Source organism: Zalophus californianus, chromosome 9, assembly GCF_009762305.2.
Source record: "Zalophus californianus isolate mZalCal1 chromosome 9, mZalCal1.pri.v2, whole genome shotgun sequence".
Taxonomy (NCBI): Eukaryota; Metazoa; Chordata; class Mammalia; order Carnivora; family Otariidae; genus Zalophus; species Zalophus californianus.
Genome location: NC_045603.1, coordinates 20070271 through 20096269, shown reverse-complemented (window position 1 = coordinate 20096269; position 25999 = coordinate 20070271). Strand labels below are relative to the sequence as shown.

The window sequence follows — 25999 nt, the reverse complement described above, 5'->3', positions numbered from 1 at the left end:
GCGGGGAGACCCCCGCGCGGCGACCCTCCCGTGGCGGGGGGGCGGACACAGCTATTGCCCCGCGCCGCGTCCGCCCCGAGCCTCTCCCGGCCGCCTGGAGGCTGTCGCGCCGTTACCCCAGCCCCGCGTCCACACTGAGCCTCCGCGGGCGACGGAGGGGTTGTCAAGGTCACTGCCTCAGCTCCGGGTCCACTCCAGCCTCCCCCAGGCCACTGAGAGCCGGGGGCCTGCCTGCCCCGCCTCCACCCCGTCGGGCGCCAAGCTGTGGGATGGACAAGCCGTCGGTTACTTTGCACACTGGGGACTGAACGCCCCCAATCTCCGCCCGGCCGGTCACCAGGGCTTGCGGTCGGGTTGACCAAGCCCGAGTTATCCTTTGGACACTTTTATAATCGCGTGTTTCTCAGGGTTGTGCTGGTGATCCTGAAATTACTGGTAGCACTGATCAAAGAAAGTTACTTCCAAGAGGTAACTTCCTCTTTGCTTCATTAACATGCAAAATCCCTAAGGTATTAGCAAGGAGATAATCCTTATTATCATGACCCAGGGATCACAAAAGCCGACAGATTTTATTAGCAATCCGTATGTGTCCGAAATAAGAGTAAATAACGTGGGCTTTGGACAACTGTTAATCAGAAGCACCGCACCCCGTGGGCTCGGGACAGGATAGGAGGCAGAGGGGGTTCACTCGAATTTTTAGCTTTAATGTGGAGTACATGAGATAAATATCACATTGCACATTCTGTGACACTGCTCTCTTATCTTTGCCCTCCAAATAGTGAAATAAATCCCTTTTATAATCATATTTGAGTATAGGTTCTGTGGGGAACTAATTCACATTAAGGTTGACTAGCAGGAATACAATGGAAATATTTTATGCCTTCCATGCTATGCATCCATTTAAAAAAATAATGGAGCCGACGTTTTAAACCTATCTTGCTAATCAATGGTTATGTTTATTACATATGAGTTCTTGGCAGATGTTTCCATTGTTATTCATTTCCATATTGTTTGCAAAAAGTAAGTTTCTTTAGGTTTTGGTTTTTGCAGCCTGTTTACAGAATTTCCTTGAGGCCTAGACGTGTGTGCTAGAATGGAAGGAGCACTGGGTTTAGAAGTGGAAGGCTGGGGTTCTCCCTGCTGGTCAGTTTTCCCATGAGTGAAATAGAAAATCATGCCTACCAAACCAATTTCACAAGGGTACAGTGAGGATCAAATACTATATTACCTGAAGAGAAATGTAGAAAATGGCAATTTGCCCAACAAATTTAAAATATTATCAACACATTAAAAATACCACTGTTATTAAAAATGTCCTGACAACGTATAATAAAATTTAGTTTTTATTAGGCCTAAATTTGGCTAACAGCATTTGGGTGTTTCTGATACTTGGCAGTGGAACTGTGACCTTGTCGATATTATTAATTTAAGGACCATTTGTTGAGCACTTAAAAACCAGGACACACAACCAAGTCCAAGAGATTGTTTAGTTGTGTCAAGAGGGACCTGATGGAAGAGGTAAAATTATGATTAATTTTTAGGCTCAGACACTTAAAAAAAAAAAGTGAAATCAGAAAATCAGAATGGCCCCAAAAGGAGGAATAAGAATTAAAATAATAAGATGAAACTGAGAAGAGTTTCTGAAATGTATGTCATTAGATCCTCCTGCACATGCTTCTGCGTGGCTGAAGCAGTGAGGGGACAAGCCATTACAGGATCCACAGTGCCTGTTTGATAAAATCCCAGCAATCGCAGAAAAGAAGTGTGGCAGTTCAAGCTACTTTGCTTTCAGGTCACAGAGCTAGTAAATGACTGGACCCGACAGGATTCAGATCTAAGTCGATCTGACCCCAAAGCCTATGTGTGTATGTATGTGTGTATATACATATATATGTATATTTACAACACATCACCACCTTCTGGTCCAGAGTTCCTGCCTTTGTCTAGGTTGTATGCAGGAAAAATTCCTTATGTTTTATATAAGATTTATCAGGTATGTAAAATGCTTACACATCCATTGTTGCCTTTGTGTTTTATCCACCCAAGGAGGTTGGCAAGGTTTTTCCCTTCCTAGAATGGCCTTTCCACCATTTTAGTATTTCTTCTATCCATCCATCCTGAAGTAATAGTAGTATATACGTTTTTATTAAGAGGCCCGTAGGGTTAAGTGATGTTAACCTGGATTGGAATGTGTTTTCTGATTCTTAGACTTAAGGATTCTTAGTGCTTTTTCAAACTTGACAGATTGCTTCCAGAAAGGGTTAGGAAAAATACATAAGGTTTTGGATTTAGATGTTTAGGCTTATGTACCCATATGGTATGTAATCCTACCCATATGGGATTACATTTATGCAATGCTGACTATATATCTATATTAATAACAATACTTGATCTATTTTTTTTTAACTACTGTGTTAACTTCTAGGACATAAATGGGGATGAAGGGAAGTTAATAGAAAAAATTAAATGATTTATATTAAGTTCTACAACGGGTGTTCCTTTTTTTCTACAGTGGTGTTCTGAACTGCATGTCATGCTACCATTTCTGTTAAGGAACTTTCCACTCCAGCCAAATTGAACTACTTGCTATAGCAAGGATTTCTTTTTGTCCCTGTCTTTTCTCCTTCCCCTTCCTTCCCCCTGCCCTGCTTCCATCTCTCAATGCCCAGTTCTAACATGACTTCCTTATAAAATGTTTCTTCCTTCTCCAGAGTCAGTCCTCTAAACTCCAATAAAAATAACAATATCAACTAACATTTACTGGGTATTAACTATGTACCAGGTGTGGGCGCCTGGGTGGCTCAGTTGGTTAAGCGACTGCCTTCGGCTCAGGTCATGATCCTGGAGTCCCGGGATCGAGTCCCACATCGGGCTCCCTGCTCAGCAGGGAGTCTGCTTCTCCCTCTGACCCTCTTCCCTCTTGTGCTCTCTATCTCTCATTCTCTCTCTGTCAAATAAATAAATAAAATCTTTAAAAAAAAAAAAAAAAAAAAAAACTATGTACCAGGTGTTATTTTAAGGTGCTTTAGCCTATTGTCTCATTTAATTCTCTCAACAACTTTATGAAGTGGTACTGTTATTATCCCCATTTTATAGATTAAGAAACTGAAGAGAAATTAACCTCTTCCAGGGTTCATAGCTTTATTTTATTTTTTTTAAGATTTTATTTATTTATTAGAGAAAGTGAGAGACAGAGCAAGAGCAGAGGGGGAGGGACAAGCAGACTCCCCGTGGAGCAGGGACCCCCTATGTGGGGCTCTATCCCAGGACCCTGAGATCATGACCTGAGCCAAAGGCAGACGCTTAACCGACTGAGCCACCCAGGCGTCCCAGGGTACAAAGCTTTAAATGGAGACCAGGATTCCAAGCCAGAATGCTATGCTTCAGGCATGGGGCTTTGTAGGTCTCCTGTGGAACGTCTCCATTTCATTTTGGTTATGTGTGTCCTTACTGAGCAGGACAACCTACCAGCTTTTAAGTTCAGACAGAGATTGCCCATTTGTACATTTTGCACTGTACAACGCCTTGCATAACACAGAGGCTTAGTAAATATTCACTAAATTATTGCCTGCATGAATGAAATGTCATCTTGGGAGATGATGTTTTTCCACCCTTATTCAGTTTAAGCTGGTCTTGGATTAAATACTTATCGGTTGTTTGGCCTGGGAATTTTAACAAGAGTAAGCAAGAGTTAGGGCTATTAGAGAAAAGAGGAACTGAATTGCAACCTCCTCACCTGGATGAAGCAGTTCTATCTGAATACTACTCTGCATGGAGTTGTTGGCCCCCATTCCTTCCTGCCTAATCCTAAAATAGAATCACAGCCTTCTACAGTTTGAAGGACTTTAGAGCTTATTTAATGCAATTCCTAAATCTGTATATAAGAAAACTCAATGATTCTAATCTAGTTCTTTAGAACTAGCCTAGTGACATCCTCAATGACACACCAGTGTCATTGATTATAGCAAGTAAGTACCTAACATAGGGTCAGGTCAGAGGGCATTAATATATTTATTTTGTTAATGATGATAGAAAGTTGAACCAAAAGGGAAGTTTTTCTAAGGAAGTCAGAAAGACCTTAAGAAATGGTTTGTTCCCTATTGAAATAATTCAGATTATAGTTGCCTTTGCACTGTAATTATTTGTTGGGGAATAAGAAAAGGCAATAATCTTTAGATTCCTACTCAGATTGTTTTCCTTGGGTTTGGTTTCTTCAAAATCTAGTATTTCCTTTTTTACTACCTATCTCCGTCTTTTTTTTCTTTTAACCAGCTCAGTAACTTATCAAGCATCATTAAGGCAGGACTCTTGTAAGGGAGTGGCCTCTCTTAATAAAATATAAACTCCAACTCCTTTCCAGAGGTGAAAATTCTAGAAAGTGGGGCAGGGAAGTCACTAAAATGAGGCAAGCAGGCACTCAGGCCTCAGGACTTAAAGAGGCAGATGCAGGACCCTGACCCTGAGGGTAAATGCAGCCTCAACTTCTGAAGCCTAGGTGGCTCACTGGCTTCACCACAGTCCCAGCTCTGGCTGGAAGGAGCTTCTGCAGGTAATTGCTTTGGGGCTTGTCCCTTTGATTCCTATGGTTTTCCCATACTTGGTTATATAAGCTCTTCCTCCTTAGACTTTTGACCTGCGCCGAGGCTCTGACCACCTGGGTTTTGCAATGGTTAAGAACAGAACAGATGTGAAAGCACCCCGTACAGTTGATGTTGATGATCCATCTGACCCAGGGATTCTCTTCATACCCCTCTCCCTTGTTCCCTGAGCACAGTGAGAGACTGGCTTTTTCAACAAGAACTCTAGTAAGTACTAAAGAAGGTTTACAAAAAAGAGGGGAAAAAAGGACTATTCCCCAAAATATAAAAAGAAAGAAAGTTAGGGCGCCTGGGTGGCTCAGATGGTTAAGCGTCTGCCTTCGGCTCAGGTCATGATCCCAGGGTCCTGGGATCAAGTTCCGCATCGGGCTCCCTGCTCCGCGGGGAGCCTGCTTCTCCCTCTGCCTCTGCCTCTCTCTCTCTCTCTCTCTCTCTGACTCTCATGAATAAATAAATAAAAAACATTTAAAAAAATGTTAAAAAAAAAAGAAAGAAAGAAAGTTACCTTTCTGAAGTACTGATTTCTAAAGTCAGGAGAGAGCCCTGTTGGTCCTGAATTGCTGGTCAAACTGCATTTGTATAAGCTGCCTACTTGTAACCTGCTTCATTTCCCGAAAATGGGTATGCTCTTCTCAAATGCTGGCTCCTAACCAGAACTGAAGCCTGAAGGTCATAGTTGAAACCAGTAAGCCCCTAGGCCCCTTCCTGATTGGTGACTGAGAATTATCTTACCCTTCCTGAGGCTTGGAATTACCTGCTCTTGGAAACTTCTAGGCCTCTGGTGGGAACCCTCCCTCTGTAAACAAGGAAGTGCCCATCAGCCACAGGCGCACAGTAAACAACCTCTTCATCGAATCACAGGGCTAGAACAGTGTCAGATTCCTTGTCAGTTAGAAACGCTGTGAATTTTCTTTTAAAAAAAATTAAAAAAAAACTTTTTAACACCCCATAGCATTACATTTTTTCACATAGGCATGATCCCTCTTCTAATTTTCTTTCTTCCTACCTCTTATAAATGCATTTTCTGTTTTTATGGAGAGAGAAGTCAATTGCTGTTTGAATAAATGAAATCTCCCTGTTAGCAGCTGACCCAATTGTTACTGGTTATATAATACCTTTTGCATATGTGTCAACTCACACTCAAGGCCATTTAAAGCAAAGAGATAATTCTTTTAAGTATAAAAATTTATATAAATAGACATTATATAGTTCCAGTATTTCCTAGATTTTAATTTGGGGAGATTTTTACTTTTGTGTATTACCTATATATACACTATTTTGTATTTACTATTTTTCTTTACATCAACTTTAAATCTCTTCCTTTTTAAAGATGTGGACTCAGGGACACCTGGGTGGTTCAGTTGGTTAAGCGTCTGCCTTCGGCTCAGGTCATGATCCCAGGGTTCTGGGATCGAGTTCTGAATTGGGCTCCCTGCTCAGTGGGGTCTGCTTCTCCTGCTCCCTCTGCTGCTCCCCCTGCTTGTGCTCTCTCTCTCTGACAAATAAATAAAATTAAAAAAAAAAAAGACGTGGACTCTTTCTCAGCCTTAATATCTATAAAGTCATAGCTGTGATACCATACTAGCTTTTTTTAATGCTAGTTCTTTTTTAAATACGTTAAAATATTTCCAAAATATATTAAAATAAAGACATAATTATTAAAATGAAAGTTGACCCATGAATCATCTAAAGTTGTCTTTGTGGTATCAGTAATAACAACAACTAAAACTTACTGAGCTCCTTCCACATCCTGGGCACTTTTCTCAACACTTTCCCTGCCATACTTTGATTTTCACATGAGACAGGAACAGTAATTATTTTCATGTTTGATAAAGGGAGACTGAGGCATTGGATATCCATACTCAGCTAGTGATGAAAGCAAGGATCTGGGTGCAGATAGAGTCCAGACTGCACACTTTTTTTTTTTAAGATTTTATTAATTCATGAGAGAGAGAGAGAGAAGCAGAGGGAGAAGCAGGGAGCCTGATGCAGGACTTGATTCCAGGACCCTGAGATCACAACCTCAGCCGAAGGCAGACCCTCAACTAACTGAGCCACCCAGACGTCCCAGACTGCACACTTCTAACCACTCTGCAGGAATAACCCAGGGCATGAATTCTTATCTTTGGAAACCATTTTACCTGATAAGGAACAATTAGAGCACCTAGTAATTTAGCTTCTGTGGTATGTACAGCAGATTTTAAAAACAAGATAGTATGCCTCATACCCTTGAGAGAATTATATTCTAATATGAAATATGGGACCTTGGAGACTATCTAGTCTAGCATTTTCATTTAAGGACCTAAGTATGTGTTCCAGAAAACTGAGTATTTTAAGGTCCAAGCTTGCAAATGAATTTTGTCCATTGAGCGGAGATGTGCTCACTGATCACTTTCTAAGTCTTTTCTTCCTTTTCCTGATGCATGTGTGCTCATTCAGACCCACATATAAAAAAGAGGATAAATAATTGGTTTATATGTGAGTGTTCTCTCTGACCCAGAGTTATTTTTAATGAGAACAATTGCCATGTGGTCTGGTTCAGAACTCTGGTTTCTCTAATTGTAAAATGAATAATAGCATCCTATAATTCAAGTAACCAAAAAAGTAAAATTTCCCCAAAACTTACTTTTATACAGCTCTTTTTTAGTGGTGTAACTGAAAAGCAATTTAAATTTATTAGTGTTTTTTTTTTAAATGACTAGGGGTTATGATTGGTTCTTAGTAATAGTTTTGTTTTCTAGAATAAACTTACATAATAGTTTTCCATGAAATAATGAAAGATTCATCATTAGTGAAGTTATTATATGTGATATTACCACATAATTGAATACATGTCATCATTTAAAAGATTGATGTAGCTCTTCATGGGTGACCTGGAAAGCTTCCTATGACATATTCTTAAATTCTGATCCTAAAAGATACAGTAGATACTATGAAAATTATATAATTTAAAACTTTAAATGTTAGGAATCTAATATTACCTGGAGAAGTTCTACTTTTTTGACTAGGTTCCTTCTATAGTTGTATTCTGATAAATTGCTTATGACTTCATAATGCGTAATCTAAGCCTGACTGTTCCATGCTTATGTTTAAATTTTTGAAAGTAAGTCCACATGAAAAGATGAAATGAGTTGGGGTGGCTTTTGTAAATCCTCCTTCAACCCGGAGTCTGTTCTGTAATTACACCTGTTTTGGGAAGGGTCCTGTGGTTCCTGGCCAGTGGATCTCCATCCTGGAGATGGTTTTGCAGAGGTAACAGGTTAGAAAAGAAGATGACAGTTTGCAGGCCGAATTTAATAACTTTCAGGTGGGGGTGGAGGTGATGACATCAGGGAAAAGAAGAGAGAGGTTTGGCCGCCCGTGGCTCACAGCCATATTCTTAGGCTCACTACATTTGAAATTGGATTGTGTGAGCAGGAGAGTGCTTCTCAGCAGGTTTGAAGGAAAAGGTAGTCTGTGAAGTAAGAATCCAGGTCTCTGCAGCCTGTGGCATGATGGATCCCTTATCCTAAGGCAGGGCAGAAGACCCGGGTCTGATTCCCAGGCCCAGTCTGGCCACTCGTCTCAATGGGATGTCATCACCTCTTTAAGTTTTACTTTTGACTTTAATAAAAAGAACATGATAACTGTCCTGTCTCTGTGGATTGCCGTATCAAATAAAATAATGCTGAAAAATGCCCTTTGTTGTACTGTTTAAGATAATGTTACTACCTTTCCAATCTGATTGCTGTGATTCCCTGTTGACCTTCTGATCCTGAAACAGGGATCTGGTCACTGACTCATGAGTAAACCTTGCATTTTCCAGGCCTTAACCTTCATTTGGGCTAAGACCTCCTCTCACTTTTCCTTGTTCAATTTCCCCTGCACTCTTTACCTAATTAAGCTCTAAATCTTAGCTCCTCTAGTATCCTAATAAAGTAGTTTTAAACTAGTGAACCAGTCTTGCTTTCCTTTTTCCAAATGAGGGGCAGAGTCCTACCCTCAACTGTGGTGTCCAGGAGTAACCAAATTTATCTTAGTATGGATTTCCATTAACACTTCGACCTTTCGATTTGCCTGCAGCTAGTCTCCCAAATCAGAGGTTAGAATTAAGGTTTTAACATGGACCTTGGGTCCAGTGTCTCAGTATAAGAAGGTTCTGTGCATAGAAGGGAGAAATGGAATACCTGTCAGGTAGATGATGTACTTTTAGAAGTCTGTCATGTAGGGGCAAGGTGCTTGGTGGAAAATAGATAAGAAAAGTGACCTTAGTAATTCCAGAAATTTTAATAACTTCGATTTCCAATTTTACATAGATTTGAAATATAACTTTGCTCACTTTTGGTTATCAAAATTAAAACAATATAATTTTTCATAGTAGGAAAAAGTGGGTAGGAATTTACTAGTTTGAAAAGAGTCACTGGGATTGTTCTCTTCAAAACACTTTGGGATTCTTTCAAGAAAGATTCTAGGTGGTTTGTTTTGCTTTCTCCACTTTTGTACTGTCATAATGATTTATCAATTCTGTTTTTTAGCCCCCTCTTAATTGTTTCATAGTTTGCAGATAAGCCTTTAAAAGCATGCTAATCAGAATTGAATGTGACATTTAAGTTTTTAATTTTTTATTAAGTTTTTTATTTTAATTCCAACATAGTTAACACACAGGGTTATATTAGTTTCAGGTATACAATATAATGGTTCAACAATTCTATACCTTACTCAGTACTCATCACAAGTGCACTCCTTCATCCCTGTCACCTATTTCACCCCCCCAACCCCCTCCCCTCTGGTAACCCTCTGTTTGTTCTCCATAATTAAGAGTCCATTTTTGGGTTTATCTCTTTTTTTCCCTCTTGTTCATTTATTTTATTTCTTAAATTCCACATGAGTGAAATCATATGGTATTTGTTTTTCTCAGATTATTTCACTTAGCATTATACTCTCTAGCTCCATCCATGTAGTTAGTTGCAAATGGCGATTTCATTCTTTTTAGGGCTAATATTCCCTTGTATATATGCCACAGCTTCTTTATTCATTCATCTACCAGTGGACACTTGGGCTGCTTCCATAATTTGGCTATTGTAAATAATGCTGCTATAAACATAGGAGTGCATATATACTTTAAAATTAGTGTTTTCATATCCTTTGGGTAAATACCCAGTAGTGTGATTACTGGGTCATTTTTAGGGTAGTTCTATTTTTAATTTTCTGAGGAATCTCCAGACTCTTTTCCACAGTGGCTGCACCAGTTTGCATTCCTACCCACAGTGCACAAGTGTTCCTTCTTCCCCACATCCTCACCAACACTTACTGTTTCTTTGACTATGGTATTTTAATATGCATATTCATAACTCAGGTTGCTTCTATTCTTAAATTACTTCTTATACTGCTTGTCTTTTAACTGCAAGAGACTCAATAAGTCCTTTGAAGCAATTAGTAGCATGATCATTAATACTGGGCATCTAATATTAACAAATGATGAAACTTTAAGTTAATTCAGAGTAAACTTCTATTTACTTAGAAAGATTGAGGAACGAGATAGCAGGTTGATTGGATATTTGTAGAAATCCCCCATAAACCGTACATAGATTGGTATTTTAAAAATTATATTTGCCACTGAAAGTATACAAAACAACTTAGTGAGAATAGCTAACCTTTACTGAGCCCTTACTGTGTGTCGGGCTCTGTGTAAAGAACTAAGAATTTTTTCATCTGATACAACTATAAGTATTCATATCTTACAGGTGAGCAGCCACAGTTTAGAGAGGTTAAGTGATTTGCCCAAGGTCACTTGGCTACTAAATGACAGAGCCAAGGACTCAAACACAGATCTAACTTCAAAACCCTACTTCTTAATAATTTTGCTGTACTTCCTCTCTAAGACATAGAAATCTGGGTTGAGGGGCGCCTGGGTGGCTCAGTTGGTTGAGCGTCAGGTCATGATCCTGGAGTCTCGGGATCGAGTCCTGCATTGGGCTCCCTGCTCAGCAGGGAGTCTGCTTCTCCCTCTGACACTGCCCCCCCGTCATGCTCTCTCTCTGTCTCATTCTTTCTCTCTCAAATAAATAAATAAAACCTTAAAAAAAAAAAAAAGAAATCTGGGTTGACCATTCCTATCATCACATAGGTCTCTGAGGAAGAAGAGTATATTTACAAAGTGCTTAAGGAAAAGAATGATCATTTTAAAATCTTTTTCTCTCTCTTGTTCAAATTGCATCATTTCTATTCACCTGTCTTCAAGTTTACAGACTCTTTCCTCTGTCAGTATTATCTACACTTCTGTATATAATGTTTCGGTTTTCCTCTGGCTTCTGATTATGATGTGCCTTGGTGGGTTTTTAAAAAATATTTATTCTGTTTGGTGTTTGTTGAGCTTCTTGGATATGCAAGTTTATAGATTTCATCAAATTTGGAAATCTTTCAGCCATTATTTCTTACATTTTTCATGTGCAACCCTCTCTTCTCTCCCCTGAGACTCCAATAAAAATGTTAGACTGCTTCTGTTGTCCCACGTCACTGATACCCAGATCAATTATCAGTAGTCTTTTTTCTTTCTGTGCATCATTTTAGATAGTTTCCATCAGTAGTGTGCAAGTTCATTGATCTTTTCTTCTGCGTTGTCCAATTTCATCTAGTATATTTTACATTTCAAATACCGTTTTTTAATATCTACGTGTTTCACCCAAGTCTTTTATGTTTTCCTTCACCTTATTGAACATGTGAAGTGTATTTATAATAACTTTTAATGGCCTCATCTAATTACATTTTTTCTGTCATTCCTGGGTCTGATTGTATTGATTGATTTTACTTCTAGTTGTTGATCATATTCTCCTCCCTCTTTGCATGACTGGTAATTTTTGATTAGATGCCAAACACTGTGAATTTTATATCTTTGGGTACTAGATTTTTTTTTTAATCCCTTTAAGATATCGTACTTTGTGTTGGTTATAGTTGAGTTAAATAGGATCAGTTGGGTTCTTTTTAGGCTGGACTTTATGTCTGTTAGGACTCTTCCAAGAGGCCTTTAGTCTCAGGCTAATTTCTCTCCACTGCTAGGGCAATACACTTCTGAGAACTCTACCCAATGTCCTAGGTATTACAAAGCCTTTTGCTGTGCCTAATGGGAACATGAAAAATTCCCAGCTTTGTGTGGCCTTCAAGAATTATGTGGCCTTTTGCTGTTCAGTGTTTCTTTCCCTGGCCTTGGTTAATAGTTTTATCTCATTCAGGCACAGGTCACTTTTCAGCCAAAGACTCAAAGGTACCCTTCTGTAGGTCTTGTGTCCGTCTTTTCTCTGGTACTGTGCTCCACAAATCCTAGCTGCTTTGACCTTCCTGAATTCTGCTACGTTTCTCAACATAGCAAGATCATTGGGCTCTGTTCAGGTTCCGCATTCCTATACTGTGGTCTGAAAACTGCCTGTAGGTGCTAAGCTGGAGTAGTTATAGGGCTCACCTCACTTGTTTCCCTCTGTCAGGGATCACAGTGCTTCACTGCCTGCAATGTCTGAAAGGTTATTTCATTTATTTTGTTGCTTTTCTGGTTATATAAGGTGGGAAAATAGATCCAGTCCCCTGATACTCCATCATGAATGGAAGAAGAAGTCTATGATTTGTCTTTAAGATCTTTTTTCATAGCAAAATCTTACTGAATAATTTCAAATCTAGTGCCATATTGTAAATAACATATTGAGGGAGCTGTGGATTAGGACTAAAATCAGGGTCCTAATCTTTGCTCATTTAATTTTGTGCTTCTCACAATATGGACTTCTTTGTCCCTCTACCCATAGGACTTAGAACAGTTCATTTGATTCCTCAATTTAGTTCTCATCTGTAAAAGGAGGGTTATGAATGTTTAACACTCAGAGGTGATGTAACATGAGAACACAAGAAAATGTGTCAATTGGCTTAGGTTGAACCGTTTTCAAACAGAAACTAGCTTGTTGTCATTTAATAGTATTATTTACATTTATTTTTAGGCACCATACTGGACATACCTTTTATGCGCACTGGGACTCTTTATCTACCAGTCACTGGATGCTATTGATGGGAAACAAGCCAGAAGAACAAATTCTTGTTCTCCTTTAGGGGAACTTTTTGACCATGGTTGTGACTCTCTTTCAACAGGTAAGTTAGTGAAGGTTTTTTTTCTCTCTTTTTTATTTTTATTTTTTTGCTGATGGCTCAAAAAAGCTAAAATGAACTGAGCTGTTTGAATGGTCAACTTTTTGGGTTAGGTGTACACTTGGGAGCAAATTTGCAGTGTATATTGAAAGTATATTCAACAGTTAATTTTGTTTAGTGTACCTTATTGTAATGCCAAGATTACGTACTTTAAAACTGTATTTCTAAACAGTACATGGCAATTATTTCATTAATTATTTTTAATTCTTAATGGTTCTTAAACCTGTTTCTTTCAGTATTTATGGCAGTTGGAGCTTCAATTGCTGTGCGCTTAGGAACTCATCCTGACTGGTTGTTTTTCTGCTCTTTTATTGGGATGTTCATGTTTTATTGTGCTCATTGGCAGACTTATGTTTCAGGCGTGTTGAGGTTTGGAAAGTAAGTATGTTTTTTAAGTTGTACATTTTAAAATATAATTCAATTTATTTTCACAATCTTTTATATTTTATTTATCCATAAGAAAGACAAAGCTTCAATCAGGAATTTAAATTATCTTTTAAATTATTGGAGCATCCATAAATGCTGCACCTTAATTTAAGTCTTGTGGGTATTCTGAGTGTTATAAATAGCTATGTATTTGATAATAATTTTATTTTTTCTCCCTTTCTCCACTTTAATAGCTTACTAACCCAAGCTTACATTATACAGGAGAAAGAAAAATAAGGAACCTGAATAATATAGAAAAAGAGTATGCAGTACTTTAGTAAACAACATTTGACTTATATAATAAAATAATGAAATATGGAATCTAAAGGTCCTTTTTGGTCAAATCTTCATGTGCCCAAAAAGGGGCACCCATTACATCAGTCACCAACAGCAGGTAATTTTGAGATTCTTCAGTTGTGGTAGGCAATTGGTGAGTGTAAAAGCACCTTGAAAATGTTAGAGCTAAACGTTAGATGATATATATGCCTTTGATGCCTCTTAGACACCAGGAAACAGTGCATGAAGCAGGAACTCAATACTCTTTTCCTGTTTCCCATTAGCTCCCTCTCTGCCTGATCCTTCAGGAACTATCTGCCATTGGTTCATTCTCAGCTCTGCCTTCCCACGTCTACTGATTCTTTTTGGCCCCTCTTTTATTGCTGCATAGGAGAAACAGCTCTGGAAAAAAAAACAAAAATCCAGAACCTCTGATGATGATAAAAATGAGAGAAGCTCAAATCTGTGGATCATGTAACAGAGGGAAGGCCTTAGGCAACTCATCACATTGATTCTAAATTATGGGATAAATGCAGCTACATGCACTTGCATGTTTCAGGCACTATACTAAGTACTTTACATGCATTATCTCATTTATTCCTCACATTAATAAGTATTTTTAACTATAATTTTCAACTGTTAAAGATTTTTTTTAGTAAATCAGTGACACATTAATTAGTATTTTCCTTAGCATAATATAGGATTACAGTTAAAATCTGTCTCTATATTAATGTTTGCCATGTGAAATAAGGCATATCTTATTTATAGCACGTTTGCTCTCCTGTAGCAAGTACCTTGTCCAGTTCTATAGAGCATTGTTTAAAGCTTAATTTTAAAACCTAAACCAAGTCCAATGTTTACTTGTATTATGTACTATTTTGTTACTTACATGTGGACGTTTAGACTTGGTGTTAATTTTCTTTTATTTCAAAAGCATGAGAATTTCCATATGGTATTAGGTTCATTTCTCAAAACACCTTATGGTAAAGGACTAATTTCTGCCCCTACCCTCAATCCATGGTGGACTAATAACATGCGGTTTAAAAATAAAAAACAAAAACCAACTTACAAAATACAGTCCTCAATATTTCATTTAATTCAACAAATACAAAATTACTCTGTTGAATTAGCATAAAAGTTTTGAAATGCTTACTCTCAATTTCTGTACCTATCTCACTGCAAACCGGTTACAAACCTTGGACCACCCTTTGAATAACACTGTTGTAGATTGTCCTCCATGATAACAGTTGGGGATTAAGGATATACTTGCACAATATCCCCAGTATCCTTTAAAGGGTTTTTTGGATCCAAAACTTGGACCCATTATTGAGTTCTCTAAGTTTTTAAATTGTTATACAGAATATTCTTTTATTTGTCTTTAATATATTTTTCAAGCTTCAGCTGTTTCTTCACAGTTCAGATGTTTTGAGTATTTGATGAGTGATTCTATTCTTCTTTATCTATCCTTTCAGCTTTTTTTTCCAGACTCAAGAATTGTCATTTATTTAGCTTATCCTTAAAAGGCAGAGGGAGAATGAAGCTTTGAGTTTAATTTTAAAATCTGTGATATGAATGATGCATATGTGAGACCAAGGTTCCTAGCTCAATCCTCATTTGGGTCATTTAGTTTATTGAGAGAAAGCTTCCCTACCAGCTTTCCTAGTTGCTTCTGGTCACTAGTCATAACCTAGGAAAATTATGGATAATTTAATGTAATTCTACTCTTGTTACTGGAAAAAAAGCACAAAACTCTGATAATGACTCATAAGTGTAGTAGAAAGAGTGCTGGCTCTGAGTCATTTTCCTATGGCAATATTCAGCTGTTCCAGTAGAAGCAGGAAAAAATCATTTCAATTTCCCTCTCCAAAAAATAATTTATTGGAATAATTTATAGCTGATAAGACTCATAATAGATGCTCAATAAATGTTAGTACTTTTCTTCCTTTTTCTCTACAAAGTACTACATGTTATATGTTTATTTTTTTCAACTAATTTGCAGCCTGGAGGCCTTGGTTTGCCTGCCACTGATGTTATAAATACTGGTTATCATTTTTTATATTTTCCTTTTATTTGTAGGTTAATGTTCAGTTCACCTTCTCCTACTAACTGCCCCCAAAGTAACTTAGTCTGGAAGTATTTTCTTACCTGTCTGGTTTTATTTTGTCATGTAATTGCTACATATCTTATATTTGCAGAGCAGTAAGTATTCCTCTAACATCTAAAGAGTCCAGGGCATCCAAGCAGAGATGTCAAGTAGATAGATATAAAAATCTGGAGCTCAGCAGAAAAAAAAATGTGGATTTGGAGATAGGGATTTTGAGGTCCTTAGCCTATAAATGGTAGTCTAGGTATAGATATAATTGTTCAGAAAATCTAAAAGGAGAAAAGATGGAATTCTGGAAATAGTAGCATTTAAGACGTGGAAGAAGCAGCAGGCTAGGAAGGAGCCTGAGAAGAGCTTCCAGCAAGGTAGGAGAATCAGGAGAGAGCATGGAATAAATAAGAACATAGCAAAACATTTTAAGAAAGAGGGAATGATCAGCATTTTAAATATTGCAGAGAAGTTACTGAGGTACTAACTGAAATATATCCCTTAGATTTGATAAATTGAAAGTCATGGTTTACCTCAAACAATTTTAGTAGAATGGGGCCGAAGACCAGAATACAGTGGATTAAGCAGCAAATATGAAGAGGAGGAAATTACAAATATGGACTACTTTTCAGTTAGCCTGTTTATGGAGTAAAGGAGAAAAGGAATCGATAGCTTCAGGGAATGTGGACTAGAGACTGATGTTGGTTGGTTTAGTCGGTTTTTTTAAAAAGAAACTTAAGTGTGTTCATATATTAGGGGAAAAATGTCTGTGGAAACCAAAAAACTATAGTGACTGTTAGTAACCTAATAAGGAAAGCTGTTTGAATTTTCCCTACTTTTAAAGCGAAATTCACTTGGGAGAATTTAAGAATTTGTCTTAAGTCACCTGGTTGTTTTTATATTATTATAATCTTTCCTCATTACAAGAGGAATCCATGATTGTTATTTAAAAATTCAAACTTTACAGAAGTACATAAAGTAGAAAGTAAAATCCTTCTGTAATCTCAATGATAACTGCTCTCAGCAATTTTATACATGCTGTATAAGCTTTTTTCCCCTGGTGCATATCCTAATGTTTACCTATATGTGAGCACATGTTGTTCAGGGGGCTTTTCACTTAACGTGTAAATTGATAATTCAGTGATGGAACTAAAGGTAAAAATAAGCTAAGCCTATAAAGACTCTTACATCTTTGATATTTAACCTATAGTTAACTGACTTTCATACTCAGGAATTTTATTTACAAATACCTTTTCTATTCTTTGTCCTTTCTTTTTAGAGTGGATGTAACTGAAATTCAGTTAGCTTTAGTGATGGTCTTTGTGTTGTCTATATTTGGAGGAGCAACAATGTGGGACTATACGGTAAATCTGAATATTTAAATTTATATTTAAGTACTTTACAAATATTTAGGAAAAAATGCATTGTTAATTTTCTTCAAAAATTCTTGGCATTACATTTAATGATCATACCACTTCTTAATCTTTTTTCTTCATTTTATAATTTTACTATCCTATATACCTTATTTTGGCACTTTCCCTATGCATGAATATATTACCACATAGAAGAAAATGACCCCATTACCGTAATACAAAATTTTAACACACTAGTTGAACTACCTTTTCCAGGCTAAAATTTATCTCATAAAATAGATACATAAAAAAGTAAATTCAGTAAAATATTTTATGTTTGAAACTTGTTCCTCAATATTAGGAAAGAAAAGTTAATAGTTTGCATTTTTATAATCTACTATGAGGTAAAGTTGCCCATATTAAGGAGTGTTTTTATTTTCTCCTTGGTTGGCCTCAGTATTCTGAAAAAAGTTAACTCTCAGGAGACCAGTGTTACAAATCCATGCTTAGAGAATTTATGAAGAAATAAATTATTCTGACTCTACAACCCAAGTCCATAACACTGGCTGACTCACAACCTCATGCCTATAGAATTAATAATAATAAGGATAATATCAACAGCCAACAACTCCTTATGTTACCACAATTTACCATCATTGTTTTATCTGACCCTCAGAACGATACTATGAAGTAGATACTATCATTATTCTGTTTTATAAGTAAGTCTTAGAATAATTAAGTAATTTGTCCAAGGACACAGCTAGTAAGTACTGGAATTAAGAAGACTGATTCCAGACTCTATGTTTTTAATCACTCAGATATATACCTCCAGTAAAAATAGTAAGAGATACAAAACTAAACATACTCTTACTCAAGCAGAGATGTCAAGTAGATAGATACAAAAATCTGGAGCTCAGCAGAAAAAAAAATGTGGATCCAGCGACTGTGCTCCTTGATATTTACCCAAATAAGCAGAAAACTTAAGTCCACACAAAACCTGAACTTGGATGTTTACAGCGGCTTTATTCATAATTGCCAAAACTTGGAAGCAACCGAGATGTCCTTCAGTAGGTGAATGGATAAATTATGGTACACTCAGGCAGTGGAATATTACTCAGTGTTAAAAAGGAAGCACTATCAAGACATGAAAAGACATGGAGGGACTTAAATGCATATTATGTATTGAAAGAAACCAGTCTGAAAAGGTGGCTACATATTGTATGATTCCAACTGGAATGGAATTCCATTGACATTCTGGAAAAGGCAAAATAATGGAGACAGTGAAAAGATCAGAAGTTTCCAAAGGTTACGGGGGAAGGAGGGATGATAGACAAAGCCCAGGGAATTTTTAGGGCAGTGAAACTATTCTGTATGATACTATAATGGTGGATACTTGTCATCATGCATTTGTCCAAACTCATAGAATATAGATATCACCAAGAGTAAACTGTTAATATAAACTATGGCTTTTGGGTGATAATGATGTATTGGTGTGGGTTCATGTATTATAACAAATGTAACACTCTGGTGGGAAATGTTGATAGTGGGGGAGACATTGGGGGAGGAAGCAGGGAGTATATGGGGACTCTGTATTTTCCTTACAATTTTGTCATGAATCTAAAATTGCTCTAAAGATTAAGTCTTTTAAAAAATAGTAAAATTTCTCTGTGGCATTAGTTTCAGAATTGCCAATTATAGTTCATATCACTGCTCAGACTTGGAGCATATGGTACATTTCCTGAGCCATTCATATTCCTTCTCATCCTGGAAGAATAATAGAATCAAAGATATGCTACTGTAGGCCTCTAAAATATACTAGAGGGATGTGATGTATGTTAGCTGCTCAGCTGATTCCTATAAAAAGGTGAATGTTGACCTAGAGGCAGTTAGGTTATTAAGTCAGATGTGGTTGTCTTAAATTTAATTGATTTAGTTATAATGGGGAAGAATTTAATCTTAAAATCATTTCATTCAGTGTTTTGGCAATACCATAGGAAGAAAGCACACCTGTGTATTCTTACCAACAATAATACTTATTTTAGATGTAGATTTTCTATATTTGTTAATCTGTAGTTTCCACAAATGTTGGTATAATATTTCAAAGTCTGTTTTCAAAACACATTAGCCTATAGCTTTTGGCAATTTATTGTTACTGTTTTTTAAATCCTTTGCTGCCTTTGGAGGTTTTCTTGAACAGCAAATTGACCAACAGGTAAATATACTGTTAGAGATTTAATCCTGGATATTAACTACACAAAATCGTTGCATGCACACACATTGTGATATTTGTCACATTCATGATGAGATCATGGTGTCTAACTTTTCCTGTGATGCTGCCTTTTAGAGGTACTAAATTCAAGTGAACTATCCCTTTTCATGTTTAAGTCAGATGAGGGCTTTGTGAGATTAAGTATTTCATCAGTTATGTAAGTAGACTTCCCTGAATTTGGTGGATTCATTTTTCACTTAATGAATAAAACCATTAAAAGAAAATTTACTGCTATATGCTACATCCAGGAGTTAAGGTTTGATTATAAGAAAAAGAATAGCTTATCATACAGGGCCATATCATGTTTCTTTACTATTTAATAGGAAAAGAAATTCTATTTTCTTAATGATTTGTTTCTTTCCTCTACCCCTAAAGATACCCATTCTAGAAATAAAATTGAAGATCTTTCCAGTTCTTGGAGTAGTAGGTGGAGCAATATTTTCCTGTTCAAATTATTTCCATGTTATCCTTCATGGTGGTGTTGGCAAGAATGGATCCACTATAGCAGTAAGATATTAATTTCATCATCATTTAGTATTAATTTTATTACAAGTTTTATTATTATCAGATACAGAGATACTAAAAATATGCCACTGTTCCAAGAATGGGGAAGGAAACCAAATGTCTTTCTTTTTAGGCACATAATACACAAAGTATTTTAAAAAGTTTTTACTGGGGGTGCCCGGGTGGCTCAGTTGGTTGAGCATCCCAGCTGAGGTCTTGATCTCAGGGTGGTGAGTTTAAACCCCACGCCCCAGAGCCTACTTAAAAAGAAAAAAAAATGTTTTAAACATTGTTGGAATGTCTTTTTAGAATCATTTGGGCTATAGCTTACTCTCTTGATTTCTTTGGTGCTGTGGTTCAAAATTTGTCCTTTAAGAGTAGATTTGAGAAAAAGCCAAAGTCATATGGAGCCAGGTTGAATAAAAGTAATAAACATGAAATATGGCATTTTTGGTAAAAAAAAAAAAGCCTCGTGCTCTTAAATGACTTTTTAAAAAATATTTTTCTTTTTTAAGATTTTATTCATCCATTTGACAGAGAGAGAGAGAGACAACGAGAGAGGGAACACAAGCAGGGGGAGTGGGAGAGGGAGAAGCAGGCTTCCCACTGAGCAAGGAGCCTGATGTGGGGCTTGATCCCAGGACCCTGGGATCATGACCTGAGCCGAAGGCAGACACTTAATGACTGAGCCACCCAGGCACCCCTCGTTCTCTTAAATGACATAAATTGGCTCTCAAGACAGTTTCAAAGGAATCCACATAATTCATAAATTATCAGTCTTTCTGAATACATTTTATATACATAATTCTAAAGCAAAGTGTAAAACTTATTTAGATACAGAAACCCTGATATATGTGGAAAAATTAGTCATTTTCTGAGGTGTTTTGTCAGTTGACCTCAGTACAGTACTATGCATGAGGTACTTAGGAACACTTGTTGCTTGACCATGGATGATAAACTAGAGTGCTACCTGGAACATGAATTTTACTAAAGAAATGAAGATTTAGTGAGGATCAGTGTCCACTTTAAAGAATATTTTATTAAGAAATAATTGATAACTGTTTATCAAACACTATGGCTAAGAAGTGATTGATTTCTAACTCTTCAACTGGTGATTTTCCAATGTTTTTAGCAGCAGATTTTTAAGATTTTACTTGAGAGAGAGAGAGAGAGAAAGAACACGAGTGGGGGAGAGAGGCAGAGAGAGAGGGAGAAGCAGACTCCCTGCTGAACAGGGAGCCTGATGTGGGGCTCCGTTCCAGAACCCCGGGACCTCCTAACAAAATAGATGTTCAGAAAATGTTTGCACTGTGATAAATGCAATGTTAAAATATGATGCTGATTTTCTGATTTATCCCTTAGGGCACTAGTGTCTTGTCACCTGGACTCCACATAGGAATAATTATTATATTGGCAATAATGATCTATAAAAAGTCAGCAACTAATGTGTTTGAAAAGCATCCTTGTCTTTATACCCTTATGTTTGGATGTGTCTTTGCTAAAGTTTCACAAAAATTGGTGGTAAGAAATTCTTTTATTTATATTTCATGGTATAAATAATGTACTTGGTCCTCAAATACAAGTCTGGAAACTATTTCATACAATGGGTAGGTTTTTAATGGTGTTATTATAATAGTTAGCTGTTTCTGCTCCAAGTAAAACTGTGACTGGGTTAATGTTATATTCAGGGAAATAGTTTCCTTTCTGTATGCTAAGTTCTTTTAATTATGTGTTTAGCTATAATTATCAACTATAACTTTCTGATATCAAGGAATTGAAATATCAGGAACTTTAATGAGCTACCCAGGCATGAATTTGAGAAGTTTTAGAATTAGTATTTCCATATTAAATGTGGTCCATATAAATGGTCTCTTTATCTTTGTCTTAATAGTGAATTAAAGTTATAATTCTTTCCTGAAAAATAAAAGCTAAAATATTTAAAAATTATTTTGTTTACTTTTTTATAGATAGCTCACATGACCAAAAGTGAACTGTATCTTCAAGACACTGTCTTTTTTGGCCCAGGTCTTTTATTTTTAGACCAGTACTTTAATAATTTTATAGACGAATATGTTGTTCTTTGGATAGCAATGGTAAGTTCTTTTCTGCTAAGATTTTTATTTATTTTTAATAGATGTCAGATAACCCTATGCTTAAAAGTCATTTCAGTGAGAAGGCAGAGAGTCTTACTATCTAGTCTATACTGTAAATGTTTCTGAATATTTAAAATTAACTCCTTTTAAGCCCTGAATTGTGTTGTGTGTGTGTGTGTGTGTGTGTGTGTGTGTGTGTGTGTGTGTGTGTATAGAAATGGCCCAGATTATCTAGAGATAGGCTTCCAGCAACTTAAATTCTTAAAAACCCAATTGTGTACCTTAAAAATACATCTTTGTCCCTCACCAAAAACAATACAAAGATGTCAAAAATCACTTCACTCTGCCCAGAGAACTGCAAATACTTACTAGGTGTCTGACTTTTACTTAATCAAGCTTGTTAGAATTATTCTGAGCTTATAGCAGGTAACAGGTATATTAGATGGAATTAGTGTTAGAACATGTGGGCATTTATTGCATCAGGAACTGTCAGCTAATACTGAAGAAACGAAACAGAAAAGACAATACTACCAATTCAGGATTCTGGGACCATTTTGTGCTAGAAGTAAGCAACCTGATATATCTGTTTGGCTCTTTGAGGACAGTGCATAACTAACATCAATAATGACTCATCAAGCAAAGGTTAAATTCTCATTGACTGTGTCCTGCTTAAGAAGGTGGTACAGATGGGCGCCTGGTGGCTCAGGTGGTTAAGCGTCTGCCTTCGGCTTGGGTCGTGATCCCAGGGTCCTGGGATTGAGACCCGCATCGGGCTCCCTGCTAGGCCGGGAGCCTGCTTCTCCCTCTCCCTCTGCCTCCCTCTCTCTCTCTGACTCTCATGAATAAATAAATAAAACATTAAAAAAAAAAGAAACTTAAAAAAAAAGTGGTACAGATAATACATATATTAGTTTCTATTCAAAATGATTATAAAACACAAAATTATGTGCTTAAGAGAGCCCTAGCCATCTGAGGAAAAGAAAATCACTGTTGGTAACACCTTAATTACAAACATGGATAAAGGGAGCATTATTCAGTTTTTTATTTTATTGAGACATTATTATGGTCTTCAATTAATGGTGGTTCTGAACAACTTTGCTCTGTTTTCCCTTACCTTTGGACCTTAATGGCTTTCACCTAATTGTTAGTGATACATAAACACATATTAAAGCGTGCTAAAAGAAATCTTCAGTGACTCTCAATAATTTGAATAATCTACCCTATTTGTAGGCACTAAATATAGACTGAGGCACTAAAATATACCTGTTCTGTGCACAGACCAGGAGTACATCTGATGATTCTTTATACTAGGTTCTATAGAATTTTTTTCTCTGGAGTAAATAGCTTAATATCTATCCATGGCCTATTCTTGAAGAATCTTCCATCCTTCAAATGGTGGTGAGATGTAAATCTTAATCCTTGGAAGTTTTTCAGGCAATAGTCTAAAAAGTGTTTGAAAATCAGAATAATTTCCTATCCAGTATTCATATTTTTAGGGCTCCAAAACAATCTAAATTTAAGAAATAGGGGGTGATTATTCAAAATATCTGAAAATTCAATGTAGGGTTTCTTTTACTAAGCTTGCATATATATTACCAAATGGAATTGTTTAACATAATTAAAAAACCAGGTGTTAAAATTTAAGCACCTATTTTGTAGTGTTGGCCTGGTTTATGCCAGTGGTAGAGATTATGGTGAGGAAAGCAAATTGCATTTTTCTCTAAAACACTATGTGGACCACAATTTAAAACAACAGAAAACACTTAACATATGGACCAAACAAAACATAATGTGCCATTTAGCATCCTTACAGAAAAGTTTCTTACTTCAGAGAGAAAAGGGTCAGATAGAGCTTTTCAAGTAAATGATATGGGGGAGATTTTCCCCTAACGGGTGTGAATTCCCTCTCTACTGACAGAGCTGTGAGCCTCCCTCTCTGAAAGGAAGTATTTGCTCCTGCTCTTTGGTAAACTTTTTAGAGTGTGCCTTCCTCCTTAATTTTGTATTCAACACAATTTTGTATATGCCTCCCCTCAACTAAGGTGTCTTTTCCAGGCCTTTACTTTCTTACAACTATCTCAAAGGAAAAAGAAATGTGTATGATGGAATGATTTTATTAATAGTGACTGGTAACCCTTCTAATAGAAAATTTATGGCTTTGTTGCACAGCAGAAAATTTAAAGAATGTGGAGTCAGAAGACCAATTATGTTACCTTCCAGCTTTTGTATTTTTGTCTAGGACTTTTACCACTCTGAGTTCATATCTGTGAAATACCTTGCATGGTCCAGAGCATTTTAGTGAGGTCCAAATATGAAATATATGAAAGTACTCTAAAATGTAGTATTTTCATTGAAGAATTTTAGGTTAAGGTTTGAGATCTGAGGGGGTGGGAAGTGGGGAACAGAAAAATATCTGCTGCTTCAGAAAAGATAGACCGTAATACATTTCTTTTTTTTTTTTTTGCTTCCAAAGGTCATTTCTTCATTTGATATGATGATGTACTTTAGTGCTTTGTGCCTGCAAATTTCAAGACACCTTCATCTAAATATCTTCAAGACTTCATATCATGAAGCACCTGAACAGGTTCACAAGCATATTGACTAATAGCCCAAGGAAAAGAGGAGAAGCAGTTAGGGGAACCTATGAGTAAAGGAAATTCCCCTTTGCAGGAGGCTAGTATACAATAAATAAGGTTATATTTGAATATAAAATATTAAGTCCTATAGATTCCATTATGTTTATTTCAGTTATGAAGCCCTCATTGCGTATCAAAATTTTGATCACAGGTATTATCAGAGTATTACAATCTATAAATTGGTTAAAAACAAAATCAAAGGAAAAAATTCAATTTTCTGAGGACAAGAAAGTAAACCTCTAGTTCTAAAGATCAGTCTGTCTCAAAAATCTTTATCAGGTACTCGGGGTTTTCATTGCTAAAGGATTACATAAAAATTCAGGGCTTTAAAGGATTTTAGCCATCTTAAGGCTGATGCTTACTTCAATTGCAAAAAATTGACAAGTGAGTTCATAATACTGCCTAAGTGCATGGATTGTAATACTGTAATTACTGAGTCAAATGATGTTATAAGAAATGGTGTTTTTTAATTAGCCATTTTTCAAGTTGTGTTAATTACTATCATATAAAAGGAAATACTTGTTTGCAACTAGAATTTAAAAGGGCTATGGGAATTTTTTATAATTTAGTAAAAGGAATTTGTCTTACCAGTTCAGAAAAACAAATGAAATCTTTATACATCATTCCCTGATATTCTAAGTTTCTGTCACAAAAAAAGTGGACATTAAAGATCCCCTTTTATGAAACATAAAAAAGTAGCTAAAGCAAGGTTGTTATAAGAAAATTAGTAATTTATGGGGTGCCTGGGTGGTTCAGTTAGTTAAGCGTCTGCCTCTGCTCAGGTCATGATCCCAGAGTCCTGGGATCAGCCCAGGACTGAGCCCAGCCCCTGAGCAGGGAGCCTGCCTCTCCCTCTCCGCCTACTCATTCTCCCCCTACCCCCACCACCTCCTGCTCTCTCGCTCACTCACTCAAATATCTTTAAAAAGAAAATTAGTAATTTATGACAACATGGCAAAAATACCTTCCCTTTAGACTATCAGCCAAAGTTATCTCAAAAAGACGATTCATGAGGAAAGGGGGATAATATAAATGTCAGTCATCCCATCACCAAATACATTATGTACTGATTCTTATCTTTCCACTCTCACTTAAAAGTATTTATGTTAATCATTATGAATATTAGAACTATTATAAGGATCTTTGTGACTCAGACGCCCCGTCTTACCTTATTTTTAATTTTGTCTAACAGTTCTGTAGACCATAAGCCATACGATGAAATAATCAAAAAAAAAAGGAGTAATGAACACATACTATAGCTTAAGCAATAAAAAGGCATATTGAAAAAATAGTGAAAGTTGATATTCCTTGAAAGGAAAAAATATGTGAATTAAGTATACAGAAACCACTCTGGAGTACTTATTTTGCTTCTAACTTTAACTCAAACTCAGAACTTTTTCAAGTGTTTGAATGATACTTGAGATTTATATTCCAACATAAACTTTGGCTTTAAAGAAGTCTTTTACAAAATTAGGAACTGGCTCCTTAATGTTAGATATTCATTAATTTCTTCCTATATAAGTTGTCGTATTAAAAAAAAAGATCAGTATGGACTTCCTTTTTAAAACTTGAAAACCTGCGGCACCTGGG

At 36.5% G+C, this 25999-nt stretch overlaps 1 protein-coding gene across 3 annotated transcripts in view; it reads left to right on the top strand.

Moving 5' to 3' along the window:
* The window catches only part of CHPT1 (choline phosphotransferase 1), a 28082-nt gene that overhangs the window by 651 nt on the left and 1432 nt on the right, over window positions 1–25999 (top strand). Inside the window, exons 2-8 of one of the 3 annotated variants that reach the window (XR_003519882.2) lie at window positions 12557–12704; window positions 12998–13139; window positions 16835–16919; window positions 19552–19683; window positions 21043–21201; window positions 21648–21773; window positions 24247–24446. Coding sequence is in view for 2 of the 3 variants with exons in the window: in XM_027593756.2 (XP_027449557.1) it covers window positions 12557–12704; window positions 12998–13139; window positions 16835–16919; window positions 19552–19683; window positions 21043–21201; window positions 21648–21773; window positions 24247–24357 (903 nt within the window). In the remaining variant the exon portion in view is untranslated. The remainder of the gene's footprint in view (window positions 1–12556; window positions 12705–12997; window positions 13140–16834; window positions 16920–19551; window positions 19684–21042; window positions 21202–21647; window positions 21774–24246; window positions 24447–25999) is intronic. The other 2 variants (XM_027593756.2, XM_027593757.2) reach the window with 2 other exon arrangements.